At 50.0% G+C, this 25,297-nt stretch overlaps 1 protein-coding gene across 3 annotated transcripts in view; it reads left to right on the forward strand.

The window, feature by feature from the left end:
• The window catches only part of NAP1L4 (nucleosome assembly protein 1 like 4), a 51,359-nt gene that overhangs the window by 12,947 nt on the left and 13,115 nt on the right, over nucleotides 1-25,297 (forward strand). For all 3 annotated transcript variants that reach the window (XM_040255305.1, XM_040255307.1, XM_040255306.1), the window contains exons 2-8: nucleotides 6,342-6,372; nucleotides 6,541-6,599; nucleotides 8,166-8,265; nucleotides 16,029-16,170; nucleotides 16,390-16,476; nucleotides 18,089-18,220; nucleotides 22,011-22,082. In XM_040255305.1, the coding sequence (XP_040111239.1) occupies nucleotides 6,359-6,372; nucleotides 6,541-6,599; nucleotides 8,166-8,265; nucleotides 16,029-16,170; nucleotides 16,390-16,476; nucleotides 18,089-18,220; nucleotides 22,011-22,082 (606 nt within the window). In that variant the 5' untranslated portion in view covers nucleotides 6,342-6,358. The remainder of the gene's footprint in view (nucleotides 1-6,341; nucleotides 6,373-6,540; nucleotides 6,600-8,165; nucleotides 8,266-16,028; nucleotides 16,171-16,389; nucleotides 16,477-18,088; nucleotides 18,221-22,010; nucleotides 22,083-25,297) is intronic.

Genomic DNA, 25,297 nt, shown 5'->3' on the forward strand with positions numbered 1-25,297 from the left:
ACGGGGTTTCCTTTGGCTAGTGGGTTATCGTTGCAGTTGGATTCCAAACTTCTCTTTAATGAATGTGCCCCTGTATGCCTTTTTGGGCAGGGGACGGCAAGGGGGCTTCGCCATGCAATTTGCAGGATCTTAGTCCTCTGACCAGGGGTCAAACCCACACCCCCTGCAGTGGAAGTGTGGAGTCTTACCCACTGGACCGCCAGGGAAGTCCTGGGTGCCTTTCTAAAGAGCAGCAAACCTGGCCTTGTTTGGGATGACCCAGGGTCGTTTTGTTGTCGTCGTTCAGTTGCTCACATCTGACTCTTTGCAACCCCGTGGACGGCAGCACTCCACACTTCTGTCCTTCATCATCTCCTGGAGCTTGCTCAAACTCGTGTCCATTGAGTCGGTGATGCCATCCAGCCATCTCATCCTCTGTCCTCCCCTTCTCCTGCCTTCAGTCTTTTCCAGCATCAGGGTCTTTTCTATTGGCTCTTTGCATCAGGTGGCCAAAGTATTGGAGCTTCAGCATCAGGCCTTCCAGTGACTATTCCGGGTTGATGTCCTTTAGGATTAGCTGGTTGGATCTCCTTGCAGTTCAAGGGACTCTCAAGAGTCTTCTCCAACACCACAGTTAGCCTTTGAAGAAAAGTTTAATAAATTCACTGACCCTTGGATACCCAGATTATCAGCTACCCCTTTTCCTTATTGTGAGTGAGAAGGAAGGGAATGCCCTCAGGATATTTATCCAAAACTGACACCTGGGTTACTGCCGCCCACAGTCAGATCCCTGGCCTGAGGATATCGCGTGCCTTAGAGCGGTGCCTGTTGCTGCCCTCTTAGCCAAGGCTGCCGTCTCTGCACCTGACGCGGCTGAGGCTGTGTGGAGCTGCCCTCCGTGCCACACCTTTCAGCAGGCCATGGCACCCTCCAGAGTCTTCTCAGCTTCTGTGTGCCTCACTCTCACTCACTGTGACGGTCTCAGCCTGCTCCCCATCTTCCCTCCTCTGGTGAAGTTCCTGTGACTTGACTTGGGTGGTGTCATAGTGGCACCTCATAACTACTTACAAGAAATCTCCTAAGTGAGTCTTGATCTTGCGTAGTTCGCGAACTAACTAGTGGTTCTTAACTGAAGCATGCAGGGGGTACATCCCGTGCTGGGTGTGAGGTGGTGAGACTGCAGCCTTCCCTTTGGCTGCTTCCGCCCAACCAGCTGATTCACCCCGGTGTGCCCCGTTGGGTTGTGCGTCACAGATACTGGGTTGTTCAAGTGAAGATTTGTGACAACCCCATGTCTGCAAGACAACTGATGCCATTTTCCTAACAGCATTTGCTCACTTCATGTGTCTGTGACATTTTGTAACTCTCTTTTGGTGATCTGTGATCAGAGATCTTTGATGTTACAACTTGCTGAGGACTCAGGTGACGCTTATCATATTTTTAGCAATTAAGTATTTTTAAATTAAGGTCTGTGTTATGCCGAAGAATGTTCAAAATTGGCAAAAAACCACTACAGTATTGTAAAGTAATTAGTCTCCAGTTAAAGTACATAAATTAAAAAGAAAAGAATGTTCAAATTACTGTTCACTTGCACTCGTGTCACGTGCCATCAAGATTATGCTCAAAATCCTTCTAGCTAGGCTTCAGCAGTACATAACTGAGAACTTCCAGGTGTACAAGCTGGAAAGGCAGAGGAACCCGAGATCAAGTTGCCAACGTATGCTGGATCATAGAAAAAGCAAGGGAATTCCAAAAAAAATCTACGTCTGCTTCATTGACTATGCTAAAGCCTTTGTGTGGATCACAAGAAACTGTGGAATATTCTTAATGAAATGGGAATACCAGACTTCCTTACCTGCCTCCTGAGAAATCTGTATGCAGGTCAAGAAGCAGTGGTTAGAACCAGACACAGAACCACAGACTGGGTAAGGAGTGTGTCAAGGCTGTATATTGTCACCTTGCTTGTTTAACTTATATGCAGAGTACATCATGTGAAATGCCAGGCTGGATGAAGCACAAGCTGGAGTCAAGATTGCCAAGAGAAATATCAACAACCTTATATATGCAGACGACACAGCTCTTATGGCAGAAATTGAAGAGGAACTAAGGAGCCTCTTGATGAAGGTGAAAGAGGAGAGTGAAAAGCCTGGCTTAAAACTCAACATTCAAAAAATGAAGATCGTGGCATGCAGTCCCATCACTTCATGGCAAACAGATGTGCCAGATTTCATTTTCTTGGGCTCCAAAATTAATGCGAACAGTGACTGCAGCCACAAAATTAAAAGACGCTTGCCCTGTAGAAGAAGAGCTATGACAAACCTAGACAGTGTATTAAAAAGCAGAGATCACTTTGCTGACAAAGGTCTGTATTCACGTATGTCTGCACTCATGTATGGATGTGAGATTGGACCATAAAGAAGGCTGAGCGCCGAAGACTTGATGCTTTTGAACGGTGGTGCTGGAGAAGACTTGAGAGTCCCTTGGACAGCAAGGAGATCCAACCAGCTAATCCTAAAGGAAATCAATCCTGAATATTCATTGGAAGGACTGATGCTGAAGCTGAAGCTCCAGTCCTTTGGCCACCTGATGCTAGGAGCTGACTCATGGGAAAAGACCCTGATGCTGGGAAAGATTGAAGGCGAGAGGAGAAGGGGGCGGCAGAGGATGAGATGGGCCGACAAAGAGGATGGGATCTACCGAGGGCGTGTTCCCGTGGGGCGGAGCAGGTGAACTTGGAAAGGCAATTAGAAATCTTCTGATTCACAGCTTTAGCTTTTAATGCTGGTGTCAGAGCGTTCCAGTATCAGCAGACCCGTGTGGGCAGCCTGGCAGCAGTTGTCTTTCAGAACTACTGAGCCCCAAACCTCCACACTGCATAGCACGGGGCGTTTTTTTTTAAGAAGTTTCTTCACTCGAGGTAATTTCCTTATTAATAAACTTGTAATAGATATGATAATATTTAACTTATATTAAACTTAGGTACAATGAAAATATTTTACTTAATGTTAATTACTCTAAGACGTGTTTACATTAGATAGGTCAACAAAGAAACATTAATATTAGGTTTTTAATACTGAATACTTCCCAGTTCACATGAACCTGGAATTTATTGTTTAATTTAGAGTTATTTGATTTGTAAGCACTTACTTTTCTTTAAGCCAATTAAATAGAGCTCATTTACAAATTAACCTCAAAAATATCCAGAGACAAAGACATACCAAGACATATTTAGACAGACACAACACAAGATCTCGCTTCATTTTCTGAGTTTAGTCATGAATTAGGTATTACAATATAAAATTTACTAGTTTATAAAAAAAGTTGGAATAAAAATTTTAAAGGCTTTCCCCGTTTTCCCTTGGTCTATAGAGACACGGAACTGCAGAGTAAAGGAAGATATCTCAGGTCTTCAAAGATTTCAAGGGAGGAAAGGAGGCCAGATTGAAAGAAAAAGGGGGAGGAGGCGGGAGAAGGTGGCGAAAGGGGTGGCCTTGCAGACGTCTCCTGCCACCTGCAGATACCCAGGTGTTATGGGACTTTTCCCTGGGCCTCCAGAGAAGGGAGGACTGGAACTCGGCCCTACCAGAAATCAGACCAGACCAGAACCAGAATTCGAGTTCTCTGCCAAGAGGAGGTGATCAGTCTCTAATCCTCCGCTCAGGCTGAGGCCCTTTGACCAGATTCCTGCTTCCAGGACCGGGGGGCTAGAAAAACAGGGAAGGATAGGAATGGTTAAGGAGAGGAAAGAGAGAGCGAAGAGGAGAGAGGTCAATAAAGTCTCTTGTTCCTTACCCAGTTTGGGCACTCTGGCCAGTTGTCCACGTCAGGAGGAGACCAGGGACAAAAGGGTCCCAGTTGCGGCCGCTGGGTCTGGTCCATTGGCAGGCAAGCTGGCCCCTGAGTGCCCCGAGTGGTCAGGATGTCAGTCTCAGTGAAGAAGAGTCCGGATTAGTGTCCGGGTTGTCCTTAGCCAGTCATTCTGACTCAGAGTCCTTCCTGGTGGTGCACGCCTTGTTCAGCCAAGATGGGGATGTCAGAGAGAGGGATTCTGGGAGGTGGTCGGACACGTGTCTCCTTTCGACTTTTCGCGATTCTTTCGGTTGGTGGTGGCTTATTAGTTCCATGTTCCTTAGCAGGACCTCTTGTTGTAAAACAACTCATGCAGATGGTTACTATGGTGCTGGCCGGGCGGGCGGTTAGAATCAGTATGCTTCCCCTAACGCTTTTAGATTGACAGAAACACACACGTGCTAGCCATGTGACCTCGGGCCAGGCACCTCACCTTTCCCTTCCTCAGCGCCCTCCTCTGTGCCCCAGGTGCGCCTCCTTGCTAGAGTCCGTGTGGGGAGGCGCCTTACGCACATCCCTCGCCAGCACGAAGGGGTTGGCATCGGGCGTGGCCTGATGGGGTGGTGAGAGTGGGGCCGTGGCTGTTAAGCCGGCGGTGAGGCTGCTGCAGCAGGGAGCAGGTGCGCGTGTGGTCTGCACAGGTGTTGGTGCGTGTGTTTGTCAGGCGGTGCGGGGTTTACGTACGAAGCCAAGTGATCGTTGGTTTCAGTGCTTAACCAACTTGGCAGTAGGCTCCAGAATCCTTTCCTAGTCTTTGGCCCAGGAATCCTGCAGTCACAGTCTATCGCTGTGTGAGGAGTAACCTGGGATGGGGGAGCTGAGATGTCTTCATGTAGATACTCCAGAGGTACATCCTGGGGGAGAAGGCTTTGGTATTTAACAACTGGTAAAAGCTAAGTGCGTTAGCTTTTAACATGTTGGCATCAGATGTCGTTTTGAAGGCCTGCCTGTCTCGTGTTCTGCGTTTATAGTGTGTGAAACGGCAGAACAGAAACCTGGCAATAGTCGTATGCATGCGGCCGACTGCAGGGGAGCTCAGCTGGGGAGCATGGGGGTTCAGGTTTCTGTGTGGGTGACTGTGGACTCAGCAGAAGGTGATGGGCACCCTTGGAGAGTGTTTTTCCACTGCTGGTTTTCATTTGCTTAAGTCATTTAGCTTTTTGAAAACGATAACGTAACACGTATGTGCTGTTTTCAAGTCTTAGACTAGTTGGTGGCGGTGTAGCTGCTCAGTCGTGTCGGACTCTTGTGGCCCCGGGGGCCCACCAGGCTCCTCTGTCCGTAGGACTTCCCGGGCAAGAACACTGGAGTGGGCCGCCAATTCTTTTTCCAGGTGACATTCCTGACCCAGGGATTGAACCCAGGTCTCCTGTGTTGCAGGCAGATTCTTTACCACCCGAACTACCAATAGGTAGCATGTTTTATTTATTTTATTTTGAAACAATAGCATGTCTTGTTAGTTAAAATAGTTATGAGCTAAATTAGTTGTAGCTCATAAATTCCAGTTGGAGCTATTTTTCCTAACTAGGAAGGGTTATTCTCTTTGATTCCAGGGCAGTGATTAAGGGGTTTCTGCTTTGTTCAGATGCCCAGGAAGGAGGCATCCACCAGTTGTCAGCCTGAGAATGCCCCTCGGAGCTCTGGGGTGGGTGGGGGGGTCGCTAAACGTAGGACTAAGAAAGGTTGATCACCAAGCCTGACTCTTTTTACCTGTGCATTTGGACAGGGTTAATATCAAGGTCTCTAAGGAGTGACTGTCTTAGGACCTGCCTTTTATGGGTAGAGAGTCCCCTGACCTGGAGGTGGTCTTTTTTTATGTCTCTTGTAAGAGTCGGGTCGTGCTGAGCGTATTGCGTGGTGTTTTCACGCAAGCACTTCACCTTCAGTGTGGGAGTCGTGTATTCAGTCCCAGATGTTTTCCGTTTTGTGACTCTGAGGAAGTTCCTCAGCCTTTTTATGCCTGTAGCGGTAGTACCTATTTTACAGAATGGTTCTGAGTATTAAAAGACCATCTGAGTGCCTTGCCAGAAAAAAAAAAAAGACCATATGGAATAAACAAAATTTTAAACTCATCATGTGAGTTACAGTTTTAAAAACAATATGAATACCAGTAAATGTTTTGAATTGCTCTTAAATAATTAGCCTAACCATAAATAAGTGTTCCTGTTTCTAAAACTTGCTATAAACACAAGTTAAAATTGTTTAATTGTCATTATTCCGAAATCTGGTCATTTCAGTGCCAACAAGAGAACTGTTTTATGAGCGAAATGTGCTTGCACTGAAATGCATGTAGTTTGTATAATTTGATGAGTCTGACAAGTGTCTGTATCCAGGAAACCAGTACCCCATTCAAGGTCGGGAACATTCCCAGCGCCCCAGGGCATTCCCTCCCGCCCCTCCTTAGGAGGTCCGCATCCTGCATCCTCATCTCAGAAAATCAGCGTTAGAAGAATGCATTTGAAATGTTTCTGTTTGCGAATATTTAGTAATGTTCATTCATTTTTAATTTGTAGGAGATAAAGACATTCAGATGGCAGATAACAGGTAAGGCAGCGCGGACTCTGCTTGCGGGAGTGTACATTTTGGTTGGTGAGCTGGGGCCAAGTGTCATTTGGTGCTCCAGCTGACGGCTCTTGTCAGGTAAGGAAAATGGCCCGTGTTGTCTGTCTTGAAACTTCGTGGAGACTAATACTTTTAAATATATGCTCTTAGTTTTCCAGATGGCGCTCCTTCAGACTCCTTGGAAGCTGCTAAACATGCAGGTGATACAGGTCAGTGCCGCAGGTGGGAGGGAGAGCCGCTGGGGACCTTGCATGCAGAGCAGGGCCCCTGCTCTTGAGCCTTTTAGTGACCAGAACAAGGAATTCAAGTTCTGGGTCACCGGACCTCAGAGGCGTTAGCAGAGTTAGAACGATGAAAACGAAGGCCAGCGCTTCATTCAGACCCGGCAGAAGTCAGGTGACCAGCAGGCACTTCAGGCTGACAGGGGAAGCCAGTGTCCGCCGGTCTCTCCACTGACAGGGGCCTTGTAGTCAGCAGGCGGTCAGACACCTCGTTCTGTGGGCCTCGTGTGTTCCCTGAGACGCTTGCGTGGGGACTCAGACACCACTGACGGTCCTGGCTGGGTCGGGGATGACCTTGGTGGTCAGTAAGAGGGTGTTTTCCTGTTTCTGTCAATCTCACTGACAGATAACATCCATTAAAGAAGCACTTGTCTCTGTCCCTTTCTAACATTACTATAGACTCATGGGTTTGCTTTTTGTTCGGTGTTTTATCATTTGCCATCATTATTCTTTTTGGTGTGCAAATTGTCCCGTGTGGCCTTGGAGGTCCCTTAAAGCTGGCTTTTGTGTCCCTTTGCTTTGTCTCCCTCTGTTTTGGGTTCTCTCTACCTTTGTGGCACAGGGGATGTTCCATTGTCTCTTAGCTTTCCTTGCACCAGACCTGAAGTCTACATGTATGCAAGGAGCCTGTGTCTTAGTGGGGAGAGAGATTTAGAAACCAGAATGTGCGTGCTGTCGTTGTTCGTAGGCCTTTCGGTGGCTGGAGCCAGAGCTGTGAGTCTCTGTATTCAGTATTTACACGCTGTGCATGTATGCAGTTCTACATACGCAGTTCCATACGTTTTACACGCAGACACAGTGCTTCCTGGTAGCCATTGTACTTGTGGTTAAATGTTAAAAGAGAGTGCCTGCTGTTGTATCCAGCTTGCTCTTGTCACCGTCTTACAAAAGGGTGGGCAGGGCTCTAGGTCTGGGCTTCCTTTCAAGTCAGGTGAGGACGCGGACTTTGGGTTTCTGTACAGTGTCGCTGAGGGCTAGTTGGTTCAGTGCAGAGCGTGGGTCGTGAGCCAGGGGTGTGCCAGTTCACGGGAGGGCTGATGGCCCTCAGGGTCCTCTGTTCATCGGGGGTCAGCACAGCGCGTGTGTGACTGGTGACCGTGTCCTGGCTGGGAGGTGGGGGCTTCCGCCGCTCAGGTGAGGAGCAGGACCCTCGGGCGCCCTCTGTAGACTCTTAACCACCCACTTGGGTGACTGACGTAGATTATGCCTTTGAAAATAAGTGTCTTTGACACTTTTCACTTTTTCACAGTTCTGTGTACCGTAGTATGTTGCTGTCCAGTTGCTCAGTTGTGTCTGACTTTCGTAGCCCCATGGACTGTAACCTGCCAGGCTCTTCCGTCCATGGGATTTCCTAGGCAAGAATACTGGAGTGGGTAGCCATTTCCTTCTCCAAAAAATAAGTATTTCTGGAAAAAATGTTTTTATGTTGGCTGTTGTGTGGTGGGTGTATGTTATGTCTTTTTGGCTTTGTCTTTTTTCTTTAACTCTTAACAGAAAAGCTCACAGATCAGGTGATGCAGAATCCTCAAGTTTTGGCAGCTTTGCAGGAACGACTCGACAATGTCTCCCACACTCCTTCAAGCTACATTGAGACGTAAGTATGCCCTGAACGAGACTTGGTGCAACTTTAAGAAACAAAGAAAGAAAACTTTGGTTTCTTTAGATTGGCGATAAGCATTTCATTCAGCAGACCTTGCCTGCTGTGAGAGCAGGCCCTGAGGCTCCAGAGATGAGCGCAGGTTGGAGCCTGGCAGAGGCACAGGCCTGTGGTGAGGGTGGTGTGGCGGGTCGGGCTCCCTGAGCCATCCTGAGGCCTCGAGAGGACTTCACTTGTGCAGGAAGGGCCGGAGGGGGCCCCCGGGAGCCCGTCCTCCTGCTCGGCCCTGCCAGCCTGTGGCACCAGGCCTGCTCACTTGGGCAAGCCCTGTCCCGGGCATGTGAGGACACCCGCTCTAGGGGCCTTTGGACGCCCTTCGCAGGGCAGGGCTGGGCCTCAGTGTGTCCACATTCTCCACGGGCGCCCCTGCGCAGAACGGGGTGATGTCACAGGGAGGTCAAGCTGGGGGTCTGCTCTGCCCAGAGAGAGGGTGTTCCCGGGAGATGAGCTCGAGGGAGGGGTTCTGTGATGGGCTGCAGACTGGATCGGTGTGTGTGTGGTGGTAGGGGGTGACCTGGGGTGAGCCGGGGAAGCAAGCGAGAATGTTGGTTTCCCCTTTCCTGCTGCAGACACTGGGCGCGTAGGGGGTGCTGGCTGGGAGGAGGTGGGAGCATGGGGTAGAGCTAGTCCCGTGTTGCGTGCTGTGTGTGGCGTGCCTCTCGTGGGGAGACGGCTGCGCAGTTGCTGCCACTGTGTGGAGGCGAGCTGGGAAGGGTGTTGAGTCCAGTTGGCTTAGTCCCCGTTGTTTTTACTCCAGTAAGTAGATTTGAAAGGTACGAGGTTAACTTCTAAGTTGTATAATTAATGTAGAAGAGAAGTGCAGGTGTTGATGCGTTTGGCGTGATAAATCCCTGCCCAGCCTTCTCCGGTCGTCTTGCTCAGTTTCTGTGGGAGCCTGGGGGGCGGCACCTCTGTCCACACTGCCCTTGGCGTGGGTATGGTTGTCCCAAGACAGGGCCCTCTGTGATCGAGGCTGTCCCAGGACACTCAGCCGTCCACGTCTGCAGATTCAGCCAACGGCGGATCAAACACATAGAGGGACAGGAAGTTGTAGGAAGCAGAATTGTTTACAAGCATTCACACTGTATTGACAGGATGTGGAAGGACGCGCTTAGGCCACTTGTGCACACAGTGCCCTTCCATACACAAGGCACTTGCGTGGATTTTGGCGCCCACTGTCCCAGGCCTGGGCGGCCGCACTTTCTGAGCAGTGCTCTGTTGAGAGCTGCCGGCGCTGCCCCCGGAGGAAGACGCCACGTGGGACCCCGGTCCATGCAGGGGGCTGTGTGCATCTTTGAAGGGCCCAGGAATCTGCTGGTTTTTTCCAGGTTGTGACTAAGGGCTTTGAGTTAAATACATAATTTTGATGGATTAAAAAAATTTTTTTCCCCTCTTATGATTTATAAAAGTAAAGCATCCAAATGAAAATATGTCTTAGAAGGTAAAGAGTGCCAAAGGGCTGAGGGGCCCATCGTTCTCTGGCTCTGGGGCGGCGCGCATGCCTGCTGTCTCTGGTTTCTCCTTTGCTGTGCTGGTGGGAGCACTGATTCTTTGGGAGCACATTGTCCACCGGGCCTGTTTTAATCCTGTTCATCTTGTCCCTGTTCCCAGTCTTTACCTTTCACGTCAGCGGTCATCCAGTCCATAAATACTTGGTTGTTTTCTTAGACTAAATTCTGAGAAGTTGAGGCAAAGGATATTTTCAAGGTTCTCATTTTCCTTTAAGAAAGGTGGGTCAGTAAGAGGGCCTCTGCCCTCAGCTTCATCAGACCTGGGAATATTTTTTTTAAATTGCCAATTTGATAAAAGATAGCAGTTTTGTTTTGTTTTGCTTTCCATTTTGTCGTTAGTTTGTCTCCAGCCGTGTGCCCGCTTTCTCGAGTCACGGGGAGCGGGGCTCCTCTTGCTCAGGAGCGCAGGCTCGGTCGTTGCGGCACATGGACTAGGTTGCCAGTGGCATGTGGGACCCTCCCAGACCAGGATCGAACCTGTGTCCCCAGCATTGAGAGGTAGGGTCTTAACCACTGGACCATCAGGGAAGTCCAAGACAGCGATTCTTTTAAATTCTTTTGGCTATTTTGTGAGATTGGACCATTCTTCCGTGTTTGATTGTCTGTGTTAGGTTGGCAAAAGAAAGTCCGATTCCTTCCTGTTAAGGTGGTTCTGCCAGTGACGGTTGTTGTTCAGTCGCTTCGCTGTGTCTGACTCTTTTCAACCCCATGGGCTGCAGCTCTCCAGGTTTCTGTGTCCTTCACCATCTCCCGGAGCTTGATCAAACTCATGTCCATCGAGGTGGTGATGCCATCCAGCCATCTCATCCTCTGTCACCCTCTTCTCTCCCTGCCTTCAGTCTTTTCGAGCATCAAAGTCTTTTCTAGTGAGTTGGTTCTTACATCAGGTTGCCTAGGTATTGGAGCTTCAGCATCTGTCCTTTCAATGAATATTCAGGGTTGATTTCCTTTAGGATTGACTAGTTTGATCTCCTTGCAGTCCAAGGGACTCGCAAGAGTCTTCTCCAACACCACAGTTCAAAAGCATCAATTCTTTGGTGCTCAGCCTTCTTTATGGTCCAGCTCTCACACCCATACATGACTGCTGGAAAAACCATAGCTTTGACTAGACGGACCTTTGTGGGCAAAGTAATGTCTTTGCTTTTTAATACTCTTTCTAGGTTTGTCCCAGGTTTCCTTCCAAAGAACAAGTGTCTCTTAATTTCACGGCTACATCACTGTCCACAATGATTTTGGAGCCCAAGAAAAAAAAGTCTGTCACTGTTTCCATTGTTTCCCCATCTGTTTGCTATGAAGTGATGGGAGCAGTTGCCATGATCTTAGTTTTTGAATACTGAGTTTTAGGGCAGGTTTTTCACTCTTCTCTTTCACCTTCATCAAGAGGCTCTTTAGTTCCTCTTCGATTTCTGCCATAAGGGTGGTGTCATCTGCATATCTGAGGTTATTGATATTTCTCCCGGCAATCTTGATTCCAGCTTGAGATTCATCCAGCCCAGAATTTCACATGATGTACTCTGCATATACCGCCGCTGACCTCGGACCCGGGGTGTCTCCTCCCGGCCACCCCTGACCTCGGACCCGGGGTGTCTCCTCCTGACCGCCACTGGCCTCGGATGTGGGGTAGCTCCTCTCAGCCGTCGCCCTGACCTCAGACGCAGGGTGTCTCCTCTCGGCCGCCCCTGACCTCGGACGTGGGGTAGCTCCTCTCGGCCGTCGCCCCTAACCTCGGACGCGGGGTGTCTCCTCCCGGCCGCCACTGACCTCGGACGCAGGGTAGCTCCTCTCGGCCGCCGCCCCTGACCTCGGACGCGTGGTGTCTCTTCCCGGCTGCCCCCGACCTCGGACGCGGGGTGTCTCCTCCTGGCCGCTGTCCCTGACCTCGGACCCGGGGTGTCTCCTCTCAGCCGCCCCTGACCTCGGACACAGGGTAGCTCCTCTCGGCTGTTCCTGCACCGTCGCAGCCTGTCACTCTAGGCCGCTGCCCCTGACCTCAGACGTGGGTAGCTCCTCGGCTGCGCTTAGTGAGCCGGCTCCTGCCTCTTGAGAAATCTGTATGCAGGTCAGCAAGCAACAGTTAGAACTGGACATGGAACAACAGACTGGTTCCAAATAGGAAAAGGAGTACGTCAAGGCTGTATATTGTCACCCTGCTTATTCAACTTATATGCAGAGTACATCACGAGAAACGCTGGACTGGAAGAAACACAAGCTGGACTCAAGGTTGCCGGGAGAAATATCAATAACCTCAGATATGCAGATGACACCACCCTTATGGCAGAAAGTGAAGAGGAGCTAAAAAGCCTCTTGAGGAAAAGTGAAAGAGGAGAGTGAAAAAGTTGGCCTAAAGCTCAACATTCAGAAAACGAAGATCATGGCATCCAGTCCCATCACTTCATGGGAAATAGATGAGGAAACAGTGGAAACGGTGTTAGACTTTATTTTTTTGGCTCCAGAATCACTGCAGATGGTGACTGCAGCCATGAAATTAAAAGACGCTTACTCCTTGGAAGAAACGTTATGACCAACCTAGATAGTATATTCAAAAGCAGAGGTATTACTTTACCGACCAAGGTCCGTCTAGTCGAGGCTATGGTTTTTCCTGTGGTCATGTATGGATGTGAGAGTTGGACCGTGAAGAAGGCTGAGCGCCGAAGAATTGATGCTTTTGAACTGTGGTGTTGGAGAAGACTCTTGAGAGTCCCTTGGACTGCAAGGAGATCCAACCAGTCCATTCTGAAGGAGATCAGCCCTGGGATTTCTTTGGAAGGAATGATGCTAAAGCTGAAACTCCAATACTTTGGCCACCTCATGCGAAGAGGTGACTCATTGGAAAAGACTCTGATGCTGGGAGGGATTGGGGGCAGGAGGACAAGCGGACGACCGAGGATGAGATGACTGGATGGCATCACGGACTCGATGGACGTGAGTCTGAGTGAACTCCGGGAGATGGTGATGGACAGGGAGGCCTGGCGTGCTGCGATTCATGGGGTCGGAAAGAGTCGGACATGACTGAGCGACGGCACTAGAACTACAACTCTGCATATAAGCTAAATAAGCAGGGTGACAATATATGGCCTTGATGTGCTCCTTTCCCAGTTTGGAACCAGTCCGTTGTTCTTTGTCTGGTTCTAACTGTTGCTTTTTGACCTGCATACAGATTTCTCAGGAGGCAGGTCAAGTGGACTCGTATTACCATCTCTTCAACAATTTTCCAGTTTGTTGTGATCCACACAGTCAAAGGCTCTGGTGTAGTCAATAAAGCAGAAGTAGATGTTTTTCTGGAACTCTCTTGGTTTTTCACTGACCTAGCAGATGTTGGTAGTTTGATCTCTGGTTCTTCTGCCTTTTCTAAATCCAGCTTGAACATCTGGAAGTTCTTGGTTCATGTACTGTTGAAGCCTGGCTTGGAAAACTTTGAGCATTACTTTGCTAGCATGTGAGATGAGTGCATTTGTGTGGTAGGTTGAACGTTCTTTGTCAGAAACAAAAAAAGATTTGTGTAGTATATGGAGAGGGTGCTGTGACTGATCAAAGTATCAAAAGTGATTTCATGCTGAGGTTTCTTGCTGGATGATGCTCCAAGGTCAGGTAGACCAGTTTAAATCGATGGTGATCAAATTGAGACGTTAACTGATAGCAGTGAGCGTTACACTCTACAGGAGACAGCCTGTGTCAGAGTATCCAGATCAAGCATTGACAGTCATTTGCACAAGTTTGGTTATGTTAATCACTTTGATTTTTAGGTTCCACGTAAGTTAAGTGAAGAAAACCTTGACCATGTTTTTACATGTGATTCTCACTAAATGGGCTTCCCTTGTAGCTCAGTCAGTAAAGAATCTGCCTGCAGTACAGGAGACCTGGGTTCGATCCCTAGGTTGGGAAGATCCCCTGGAGAAGGAAATGGCAACCCACTTCAGTATCCTTGCCTGGAAAATCTCATGGACATAGGAGCCTGGTGGGCTGCCATCCATGGGGTCGCAAAGAGTCGGGCACGACTGAGCAACTAACACTTCCTTACCTTACTCTACTTAAATGTGACGAGAACGTTTTGTTTTTAAAATAAATTGTGACGGGTGATGAAAAGTGGATTCTGTACGAGAATGCGGAATGGAAGGGATCATGGAGCAGGTGAGATGAACCCTCACCAGCCACACCACAGACCAGTCTCCACCCAGAGAAGGTGACATAGTATATGTGGGGGGTTGGAAAGGAGTCCTGTGTTACGAGCTCCTTCTGGAAAGCCAAGCAGTTAATTCTGCCAAGTACTACTCCCGGTGAGACCAGCTGAGAGCAGCACTCTGCCGACTGCATCCAGGATTAGGCAGCAGCAAGCACGCCCTCCGTCATCAGGATAATGCAAGACCATATGTTTATTCGATGACCAGGCAAAGGCTCAGCTGGGAAGTTCTGGTTCATCCGCCGTATTCACCAGACCTTGCACCTTCTGATTTCTACTTACCTTGGGCGTTATAAAATTCTTTTAATCGAAAAAAATTTCACTTCCCTGGAACACTGTAAAAGGCACTTGGAACAGTTCTTTTGGCTCAAAAAGATAAAAAGCAGCTTCCCTGGTGGCACAGTCATAAAGAATCTGCCTGCCAAAGCAGGAGATACGGGTTTGATCCCTGATCCAGGAAGATCCCACACACCTCGGAGCAGCTAAGTCCACACGACCCAAATCTCGAGCCTGTGCTCCAGAGCCCAGGAGCCTCGACTACTGAGTCCTGACGCTGCAACTGCTGAAGCCTGTGCTCAGCAACAGGAGACGCCCCCGGCCTGAGCGGCCAGCTGGAGAGCAGCACCTGCTCGCCAGCCAGAGGAGACTCAGCGCAGCAGCAGAGGGCAGCAGAGGCACTGACTAAATGAGTGGGATTACAGGTTGCCTGAAAGATGGCGGGAGGCAGCAGGACAAAACACTGAATGCATTGTTCAATGAAATTTTTGATGAAAATGAAAAACGGCTTTTATATTTACCTCAAAAGCAGCAGTTCGAGCTGGACATGGAACAACAGCCTGGTTCCAAATAGGAAAAGGAGTACGTCAAGGCTGTATATTGTCACCCTGCTTATTTAATTTATATGCAGAGTATATCACGAGAAATGCTGGGCTGGAAGAAACACAAGCTGGAATCAAGATTGCCGGGAGAAATATCAATAACCACAGATATGCAGATGACACCACCCTTATGGCAGAAAGTGAAGAGGAGCTAAAAAGCCTCTTGAGGAAAGTGAAAGAGGAGAGCGAAAAAGTTGGCTTAAAGCTCAACATTCAGAAAACGAAGATTGTGGCATCCGGTCCCATCACTTCATGGGAAATAGATGGGGAAACAGTGGAAACAGTGTCAGACTTAATTTTTTGGGGCTCCAGAATCGCTGCAGATGGTGACTGCAGCCATGAAATTAAAAGACGCTTACTCCTTGGAAGAAAAGTTATGACCAACCTAGATAGTATATTCAAAAGCAGAGACATTACTTTGCCAACAAAGGTCCGTCTAGTCAAGGCTATGGTTTTTCCAGTAGTCATGTATGGATGTGAGAGTTGGACCATAAAGAAAGCTGAGCGCCGAAGAATTAATGCGTTTGAACTGTGGTGTTGGAGAAGACTCTTGAGAGTCCCTTGGACTGCAAGGAGAGCCAGCCAGTCCATCCTAAAGGAGATCAGTCCTGGGTGTTCATTGGAAGGACTGATGCTAAAGCTGAACCTCCAGTACTTTGGCCGCCTCATGCGAAGAGTTGACTCATTGGAAAAGACTCTGATGCTGGGAGGGATTGGGGGCAGGAGGAGAAGGGGATGACAGAGGATGAGACGGCTGGATGACATCACGGACTCGATGGACATGAGTTTGAGTGAACTCCGGGAGTTGGTGATGGACAGGTAGGCCTGGCGTGCTGCGATTCATGGGGTCGCAAAGAGTCGGACACGACTGAGCCACTGAACTGAACTGAACTGAGAAAGCAATGGAACTTTTTGGTCAGTCCAGTATGTTCTGTGAATTATCTTTTCAGCTTCCTCCTCGCCCACCACCTTGCTCTTGGTGGAGGTGGGTGTTTGTTTTGTTCTTAATGATTTTTAGAAGCTCTGTTTCATGGTGGGGATGTTAATTCTATGTTAGTATTGTTTTAGTAAAAAAAAAAAAAAAAAAAAAGTACTTACTTCGCAGTCATCTGGATTTTTTTCCCCCCTCTCTAGTTTACCTAAAGCAGTAAAAAGAAGAATCAACGCATTGAAGCAGCTCCAGGTGAAATGTGCGCATATAGAAGCCAAGTTCTATGAAGAAGTTCATGACCTGGAGAGGAAGTATGCAGCCTTATACCAGCCTCTCTTCGACAAGGTCAGGTGCTGTTAGTGAGTTTCAGATCTTTCTCCAGGAAAGACATCCAGAAATACCCGGGGATCACTGAATGTCTCTCCTTAAGCCTCACAACTGAACATCTTAAAACAAGCTACAACAGCAGCCAGTTTCCAGTCTTTTCACTCACAGTATTTACAGGTTAATTGTCTTGACTCTCAACTTTCTGAATAACTGTAAGATCTTGTTTTTTACTCTTAGAGAAGGGAATTCATCACTGGTGACGTTGAGCCAACAGACGCAGAATCTGAATGGCACAGTGAAAATGAAGAGGAGGACAAATTGGCCGTAAGTCTCTTCATGAGCGCGCTGGTGGTCTGTTTCACTGCTGCTGCGAGTGAGACGGCCTTCAGTGGTGACCTAGCAGTTAGGACTTGGTGCTTTCTCTGCCGCAGCCCGGTTCTAGTCCTGGTCTGGGGAACTAAGATCCTAAGCTGTGGGGCGCGGTGGGGGATGGGTAAAAAAAGAAATAAGATGGTTTTCTTCTACGTAGAGGAGAGCTCCTAACAGTAGGCGTGGCTTCACCCTTCAGTTCAATTCAGTTTAGTTCAGTCGCTCAGTCATGTCCGACTGTTTGCGACCCCATGAATCGCAACATGCCAGGCCTCCCTGTCCATCAGCAACTCCCAGAGTTCACTCAGACTTGCGTCCATTGAGTGAGTGATGCCATCCAGTCATCTCATCTTTGGTTGTCCCCTTCTCCTCCTGCCCCCACTCCCTCCCAGCATCAAAGTCTTTTCCAGTGAACTTTTCGCATGAGGTGGCCAAAGTACTGGAGCTTAGATTTCTTCAGGACGATGAAACGGGTGGCTTGCAAGTCTGGCGTCTGACTGGCTCTGTCAGTTACCAGACACAGTCCCCCTACTTGGCCGTCTGGGGCAGGCTGCATGTAGTGCGGACCGTCTGGGGAGGCGAAGGAGGCAAAGACCCCCAAGGGGAGAGCACACCTATGCCCAGGAGGGCAGGTCCTGGAAGCAGGGCTGCGGTGGGCAGAGCACACAGGAACTCAGAGCTGGCGGAGCGGCCCTGGTGCCTCTCACAGTCACTGGACGCTGGAAGATGCTCCTCGGGCCACGTGCTCTGACCGCCCCCTGCTGGCAGCCTTCTCCTGGGGCTGGTGACAGGCACCAGTCCAGTGCTGTGGGAGCCCCAGCACAACCCGCTGAGCTCTGTCGCCTGATAGCACATTGGAAGTCGTCCTTCTATCGCATAGTGTAAACGTTCAGAGAGGGTTTTTTGAAGTATATGCTATTTTTGGTCGCCATGTGTCTTTTTGATTGCTTGCAAACACGTCATGTCTGGTGTAGCTGAAGCTGTGCCTGTGGGTAGTTGTGCGTCAGGCCTTCACTGTGGGAGGAGACTCTGCCTCTGCCAGCTTGAAGACCCCTGTCACCATTTCCCCTGAGAATCACGCATAGGGGCTGTGACGTAGCAAAGAGTCCCTTCCTGCCGGGCATGTCACCTTCCTCACCACCCTGCTGTTTGCACGCTGCCTCTGTCCCAACACCCCTGCAGCCTTGGGTGTGCAGCGTGGCGGCATTTCTGTTGCAGAGGTCCTGGAGTGTCCTCTGCTGGTGATTGTTCCGGGTGGGGGGCAAGCCAGCACTGGGCGGCCTCTCCCCGTCGGGGGCCTGCACCAGTCTGCAGCTCTGCTCCCCGTGGTCTAGAATTATACTGAGGAATTACATCCAGATATGGATGCCTGAAAGGCTTTGTTCCTCTGAGACATTTGAGAGTGTGATGGCACAGTGGTCCTGGAGATGCAGATTCAAAGACAAGGAGTTTGATAGAGGTTTTAATGGGATTCTGAAACTATATTCTGTATTAAATAAGCCACTGCAAAGTCTGTAAACTTGTTGCTTCATCATAAGTATTCTGTTTTGCATCTTTGCATTTGTAGGGAGATATGAAAAATAAAGCAGTCATAGCAGAAAAAGAGGCAGCGGCAGCAGAAGAGCCAAACCCGAAAGGCATTCCAGAGTTCTGGTTCACCATCTTCAGAAACGTGGACATGCTGAGTGAGCTGGTGCAGGTAGGCTCACGGCACATTCCCACTTAGGCAGGCGAGCTGTTGGCGAGCTCGCAGCAGGTGTTGACGGCAGTGTAGAGGCCTCTTGTGTGGCCGTAGCTTGGCGGAGGAATCAGCCAGGGCCCCGGCACCCTTGTGCTATGGTGCCCTGGGAAGGCCTGCCTCGCGGAACCTCTGCCGAGCCCAAGGTAGCTTTGCTGTTGCTTGCAGCCTTGCCGCAGGAAGAGAGTGAACAGATTCCCGAGCCTTCCTCGCTTCACTCACATGATGTGGACACGAGAGAAGAGTGGGGACAAGGGCCCGGAGGAAGCGCTGGTACTGAGGGCTCCAGTGTGTGCACACGTGCACACACCCGTGTCTGTGCACGGTGACACACAGGCGCACACTGACTTAGTCTTGTCTTTTGATTGATTTTTGAAATTTGAAATGGCCTGTCATGCAGTCTTGCTAATTGTACAAATATTAACAAGTTGCTATTATTCTTCTAATAATTTTCCTTGAAAAAGTCTTTTTTTTTTCCCTCAATGGCAATGGCCCAGCTGTCTTTGTCTTGCTTTATGGAGCTTTCTGTAGTGAAATGGTGAACCAGTTAAAAGGTAACAAACGTGACGTTCCCTGGGGTGAGTTTCCGGAATTCAGAAATCAGTACTGCTCAGAAGTCCACAGAGAGGTTGGGCTCTGCTTCTGGTTTGGGTGGGTTGGCACAGCGCTTTCGTGTCGGAGAACGTGGCCATGACGGGCGTGCAGACGGCGCTCAGTGCTGCAGCTCCTGTGCGGTTCCAGGGCGGCGGTCATTGCGGTTCAGAAACACACTGCGTCGCTGCCTCTGCCTGCCTCATCTAACGCGTGTCTGGGTGCCGGGTCCTGAGAAGGCGGGGCAGGAATGAGCTCCTGCTCTCCGTCCAGGCTGGGGGATGTTTCAGATACGTGTATTAGAGTAGCCCTTATGTTCCTCTTTTTTCCTTAATATGTGTGTGTGTAGAAGTACAGTTGCCCTACAGCGTTGCAAGTGGATAGCCTGGTGGTTCAGTGACACATACACATAGCTTCCGTTACAGATTATTACAGGATGATGATACAGTAAACCTTTGTTGCTTGTTGCGTATCTATTTTTTTAAATTAGAAATCTAGCATTCTATTCAGACTAAGTCAAACAAGTGGAAGCAAAATGTCGTAAATTGTTCTGGCAGGCAAAATTTTGTAAGTTTTCTAAAATGTCTATATTATACATGCTATTCTGTATATGTCTACAAAAGCTTTTCTCCTATGTTTGATAAAGACTTGAGAAAGAACATCGAAAACAAAGATGGAGAAATTGGAAAACAAATGAAATGAAATGCGAGCACTGACCACGAAAGAGAAAAAGTGAGGCACATGCGATGAAGGGCCAGACAGTCCGGTTGTCTCTGAGCCTGGCTGCTCTGCAGAAGCGCAGCTGCGGCTTTGGAGGATAAAAGCAATACCTGGGCATTTGTATTTTTCAGAAATTCCAAGGTTGTTCTGATACGCATCTGGTTTACAGGGTTTACCGGTGATTTCAGGCTCTCTGTCAAATGGTAGTCTTGGTACAGGATTCTACTGGTTTTTTGTTGGCCAATCATGATACAGTGATATTAAATGAGTAACAGTTGCAAAACCACAATAGCGAAAGATGTTGATCAGTTTCCACAATCAATAGCCAGACAAACAATTAAAACTAATTTCAGTTGCCATAATGGGAACATGATTACCCTAACAGTGAAAACTATTCGCTTCCAGTTCGGGGGTCAGGCAGAGCGGTGTGGCCAGTGGAGGTGCAGAATGAAAAGCTGTGCAGACAAGCGACAGTTAAACTTCACCACCACCAAGCCAGCTCTGGAACAGACGCTGAAAGGACTTCTCCAGGCAGGAAGCATAAGCCTGTGTGTTCCTATCCGAGCTTCGCTTCCATAGGAAAAGATGTGGTTGAAGAGTGGTAGACCACTGGGGATTCCTGGCTGCCCAGTGGTTAGGACTTTGTGCTTTCACTGCTGGGCCCAGGTTTGATCCCTGGTTGGTAACTGAGATCCTGTAATCCGAGTGGTGTGGTCCAAAAAGAGAAAAAGAAGAAAGAATACTGGATTGTGCTTTTAAAAGAGTGCCGTGAGCCAGAAATTTATTGAGAAACTTGGGTAGTACCTGCTAGAAGCAGATTCTCACTGACTGTATGTTAGAGTCTTCTGAGTAACTTGTAAAGCGAATCAGCGGCATCAGTGCCTCCCACCCCGAGTCAGTGAGGGTCTGAGGTGCTTGTAGAGGCTCGGGAGATTCTGATGTGTCTTCATGACTTTGAAACTTGTGGGGGGCAGCTTTAAATCAGCCCTCGAGTAGCTTCCACTGCTGACCCTTGGTTTTGGAACTGCTCATTTAGGCCATCGAGCGTCCTCACTCTCCGGTGTTGATACATGGCTGGTTGAGGAAGTGGAGACCATCCTGGTGGTTTCACCATGAGGGGCAGTCCCGTGGGCGCTGCTGGTCTGACTGAGGAGGAAGGGGATCGCCGTGCATCACTGTGGAGCCTTGCTTTCTGCTTCTGGAATTTGGAGTTGACATCTCATATGGATGTGGCCTTTAAGAACTGTTTTGAGCTTACCTTTTGTCCAGAGACTTGCAAGGTGCCTTTGTTATTGCTGGTTTTGTGGTACTATACAGGCAGGCCTCGGAGACATTGTGCATTTGGTTCCAGCACCCTGCAGTAACGTGAACATAGCATTAAAGTGAGTCATGTGAATTTTTTGGTTTCCCAGTGAGTAATAAAAATTAGGTTTACACTATATTATAATCTGTTAAGTGTGCAATAGCGTTATGTCTAAAAAATGTACATTTTTGTTGTTCAGTCACTCAGTTGTGTCTGACTCTTTGTGACCCCGTGGACTGCAGCACACCAGGCTTCCCTGTCCATCACCATGTCCCAGAACTTGCTCAAAATCATGTCCATTGACAAAAATGTACATATGTTAATTTAAAAATACTTTATTGCTGAAAAATGCTAACCATTATCTGACAACCCAAGGTTAACAGAAGCCTTCAATTTGCAAATAAAATCCAGAATATCTGTGAAGTGTGTTAAACGAGGTCTGCCCGTGGTGTAGAAAGAACTTAAAATTGGGAAGCTGGTAGATTTCAGGCTTAATGGGCCTCAGGAAATCCTTTAGACTTCTGGGTTGAAGAAGTGACTGATTTACAACTAAAGCACCTTTCCTTAGTATGTGGTCTCTGGGTCTCGGGTCTTGTGATTTTTCTTCCCCCTGAGTTTTTCTCAAATAACTGGCGTGGTAGACTTGTGCGTTTGCGTAATGATGACTTGTGAAGTCTAGAGCCGTCGTCAGACGCTCTTCTGTAGTGCCTGTCATTAGGGTCTCGGGTGCACTTTGTAAGTGGTCTTGACTGAGTGACTGGATCCTTACTGCCTTGTGCACTGAGGGGGAATGGCTGCCCAGGTCAGTAGCTTGTCCAGGCGTCTCTTCTGATCCTGTCTCTCTGGGGCTGTGAGGACCGTCAGTCTGCACTGATGGCGTTTCTGATTCCGTCTGCACTGACAGCTGGGGGTGCTGTGAGAGCCGGCGGGGCTCCCACCCCATGGTGGGCTCCCATGGCCCCCCGCCTTGCGGCCACCACGAGGCTGGTGGTGAGTGGACGTTTGAGTGGCTTCCTGGGAGGGACAGGGCAGGGCTGGTGACCCAGAGTCGAGAGGGAGGTGAAGCAGTGGCTCAGTGGGACAGGTGTGTTGTCTTCTGCCACCCACCAGGGCCTTCTTTTCTCTCTTTGTGATCAGGAGTACGATGAGCCGATCTTGAAACACCTGCAGGATATAAAAGTGAAATTTTCTGGCCCTGGACAGCCCATGGTGAGTACTGCCTGGTGTCGGAGGGCCAGGGTCCCCAGGGGGGTGAGCTGGGAGCCAGCGAGAAAGCGCCCGCCCGCTGGGCGCCTCGGGTGACACGCCCTACTCCCAGTCTCCCGCCTCGCTCAGCAGCCTGCAGGCTGACTGGTGCCTCGCCCAGAGGCGACTCAGGCCTTGCGCTGCTCGGTGCTGGGTGCGGCACTCAGAGCCAGGGCGGGCCTCCCGGCCGGGGTGCTTGCTGGCCATGCTCTGCTTCCTGAGCCGGCTCATCTCCGTCCTGTGGACTGGGGTCACCCTTCTCTCTGGTGCTCCCCAGGGTTTTGAGGATGGGATGTATATGGAGCCGGTTACAGAGGGGTGGGTACGTCCTCAAGTACAGGCAGCACTTCAGCAGAGATGCTCGGGGCTGGAGGAGGCCGGCGCCCTTGGTTTTGAGAGTGACTCGGGTGGGTATGATGGAGAGGCGTTCCTCTGCTCCTTGAGCTGTGCTTCCCAGAATACTTGTTTCTGTGGGCTGCGCGCCAGTGAGTGAGCCTGCCGGCCCCGTTCTCTGCAGCAGTCTCAGCATGAGGCTGCCTGCGCTGGGTCCTCTGAGAGCGCTGCTCCAACCTGCAGTCCCTCTGTGCCCGGCGGGGCCCATGCCAGCGCCACCTGCTGCCCGCCTGCCCGCGGCTCTGCGTTTCAGGTCTTGGAGACACGGCACCTGCGGACCGCAGGGCTTGTCCCCTTTCCTGTCCAGTGGGTGGCCTGGGGCCACACACCTGCGTCTGTCCCTTCCCTGCCGGCTGCACCCTGGAAGGATGTTCAGTCACCCCTCTGCAGGTGGGGTGGGGGCGCCAGCTGGAGTGATGCCTGCGCACGGTTTGGGGGTCCTTCTGGTAGCAAGGGAATCCCCTCTTTCCTGCCACACCCCACTCATCGCAGGGCCTTCCCCTGTGACTCTCTTCCCAGGTGGCACTCTTCACCCAGGTGAGGCTTGGCCCCACACCCCTAGAGGTGTCCTGTGGCAGTCAGCTGTAGTGCGCTGCGATGGCTGTGAATCCTCGTCCCCTGGGGTGGTGGGGGTGTACGTGCGTATATATGTGATTTGGTGATTCCTGCCTTCCTCAGCCCATCTGTCTTAGCTTCCCAGTGGACACTGGCGTGGATGCCATGTGCTTCTTCAGGGGACCTTCCTGACTTCAGGGATCAAACTCGGGCCTCTTCGCTGCTGCGCTGGCAGGTGGACTGTCTACCGCCGTGCCGCCCGGGCAGCTCGTAATTACACACATACCCCCTCCCTCGTGAGGCTCCCTCCCACCCACACCCTCACCGTGTTCTCAACCAGACAGAGGCCCAGGAGAGAAGGAAAAGGAGGAAAATGTAAAGAAGTAACACCCTTGGCTTGGAGAGATGACAGGGGAAGGAGAGGAGGGAAAGAGGGAAGTAATTGTGTCCATTCAGCAGTAGGGGGTGATGGAGGACAGTGGAACAGAGCTGTTGGTTAGTCCAGCCCAGTCCCCAGAGTGGCCTGTCCATGCCTGTGGTCACGACCCTCAGCAGTTCTGAAGGAAGAGTGTATGCTGCCGGAGCCCAGCGTGGAGATGGGTTTCCGGGGGACAGGTCAGGAGAGGCCTGGGGAGGGATCTCACTGCCCATAGCTGCCTTCCTGTCTTGTACCAAAAGTTTGACTTCAGTTCTAGATTCAAAGGATTCAACAACAAAACAAACCTCTTGTTACACACAATTTCAATTTTTTATAGAAGGTTATTTGACTAAATTTAATAAACAGTCATTAAAAGAAAAGAATAGAAACGATAGAAGTAACCGTGCGTGTGTTACCAGATTGGGCCAGCAGCCTACACCCAGACTCCAGCAGGCTGGGGTCCCGATTGGGAAAGGGTCCCAACTGGGAAAGGGTCCCGATTTGGAAAGGGTCCCGGGCGGTGCGTCTGCCCCATGGGCGATCCTTCAAATTGGAGTTTTGGGGTTTCCTGTTTACAATCTCAGGCCACGAACTGATATCGTGATCAGTCTGTGCTCAGAAATGTAGCTCTGGTTTCACTTTAACTTTCAAAATGCTGTTTGTTTCATCTCTAAGATCTATTAGACCACGAGGGGCTTGCCAGGCCTCCAGGGGCTTAAGAGATTCCAGGACCCATTCCCTTCCTTATCTAGAGTGCCACCTGACTTGCTTGTGCTCGCAGGAGATGCAGGTTTGATCCCTGGGTCAGGAAGATCCCCTGGAGGAGGGCATTGCAACCCACTCCGGTATTCTTGCCTGGAGAGTCTCATGGCCAAGAGGAGCCTGGCGGGCTCCAGTCCATGGGGTCACAGAGTCAGACATGCCTGAGCGCGCGTGGTTGTTACCATCTGTTTGTTTCACCTTGTGTGTCATAAGACTTCTTAGACCCCGAGGGGCTGGCCAGGCCACCTGGAGCTTAAGAGATTCCAGGACCCAGTCCTTTTCTTATCTAGAGTGCCACCTGACTCACTGTGCTCGCAGGCAGGCCTGGAATCCGGGCAGGTCAAGAGCAGGTCAGAGCCCAGCTCCCCACTTCTGAAGCCTGAACAGGACGGTTCTCCGTTTGTTTCCCTGATACTGTCCTCACTACGGTTTGGTCTCCCAGAGCCACGACTTGTGCTTGTCAGCCTCCCTTCCCTGCCGCCGGGTCTCTGCCTGCCTGTGTCTGCCTCCTCCCCTTAGTTTGCCTAAATTACTTTCCCAGCTGATTGTTGTACCCTTGGAATAAAAATGGGAAGAGCTAACATTTAACTGGTAATGCCTGAGACCCTGGCTGCCTTCCGACTGCTCCCGCAGAGTAATCCTTGGGTGACCTCATGGAGAGAGGGCAAGCAAAAGCATAGGGAAGTTGAGTGACTTCCCAGAATCTGACAGTGCTGATGGACAGAGGTCGTCCAGGCCCGGAGTGGGTCCTTTGGGCTGTCTGTGGTTCACTGAGCCCTGGGGAAGCCGGGCTGAGGGGCAGGTCTGCACACGCTGCTCCTCCTGGCCAGGTGTCCTTCTCAGATACAACACGTTCCTCAAAACCGGATTATGGAGTCCCAGAGTGTTTCATTTTGTTAACTTTTGATATTGCAGAATTGCCCTTTGCAGCACACGAGTGCCCTTGCTTCCCAGCGTGCTGGCCACTGCTGCGTTCCTGGGGCTTTTCACCCAGAGGGGGGATCTCAGTGTCTGTCTGTTCTGTTCTGCAGGCGCGCATGTCTTCTGTGTT

This window comes from Oryx dammah, unplaced genomic scaffold (assembly GCF_014754425.2).
Source record: "Oryx dammah isolate SB20612 unplaced genomic scaffold, SCBI_Odam_1.1 HiC_scaffold_15, whole genome shotgun sequence".
NCBI classification, from domain to species: domain Eukaryota; kingdom Metazoa; phylum Chordata; class Mammalia; order Artiodactyla; family Bovidae; genus Oryx; species Oryx dammah.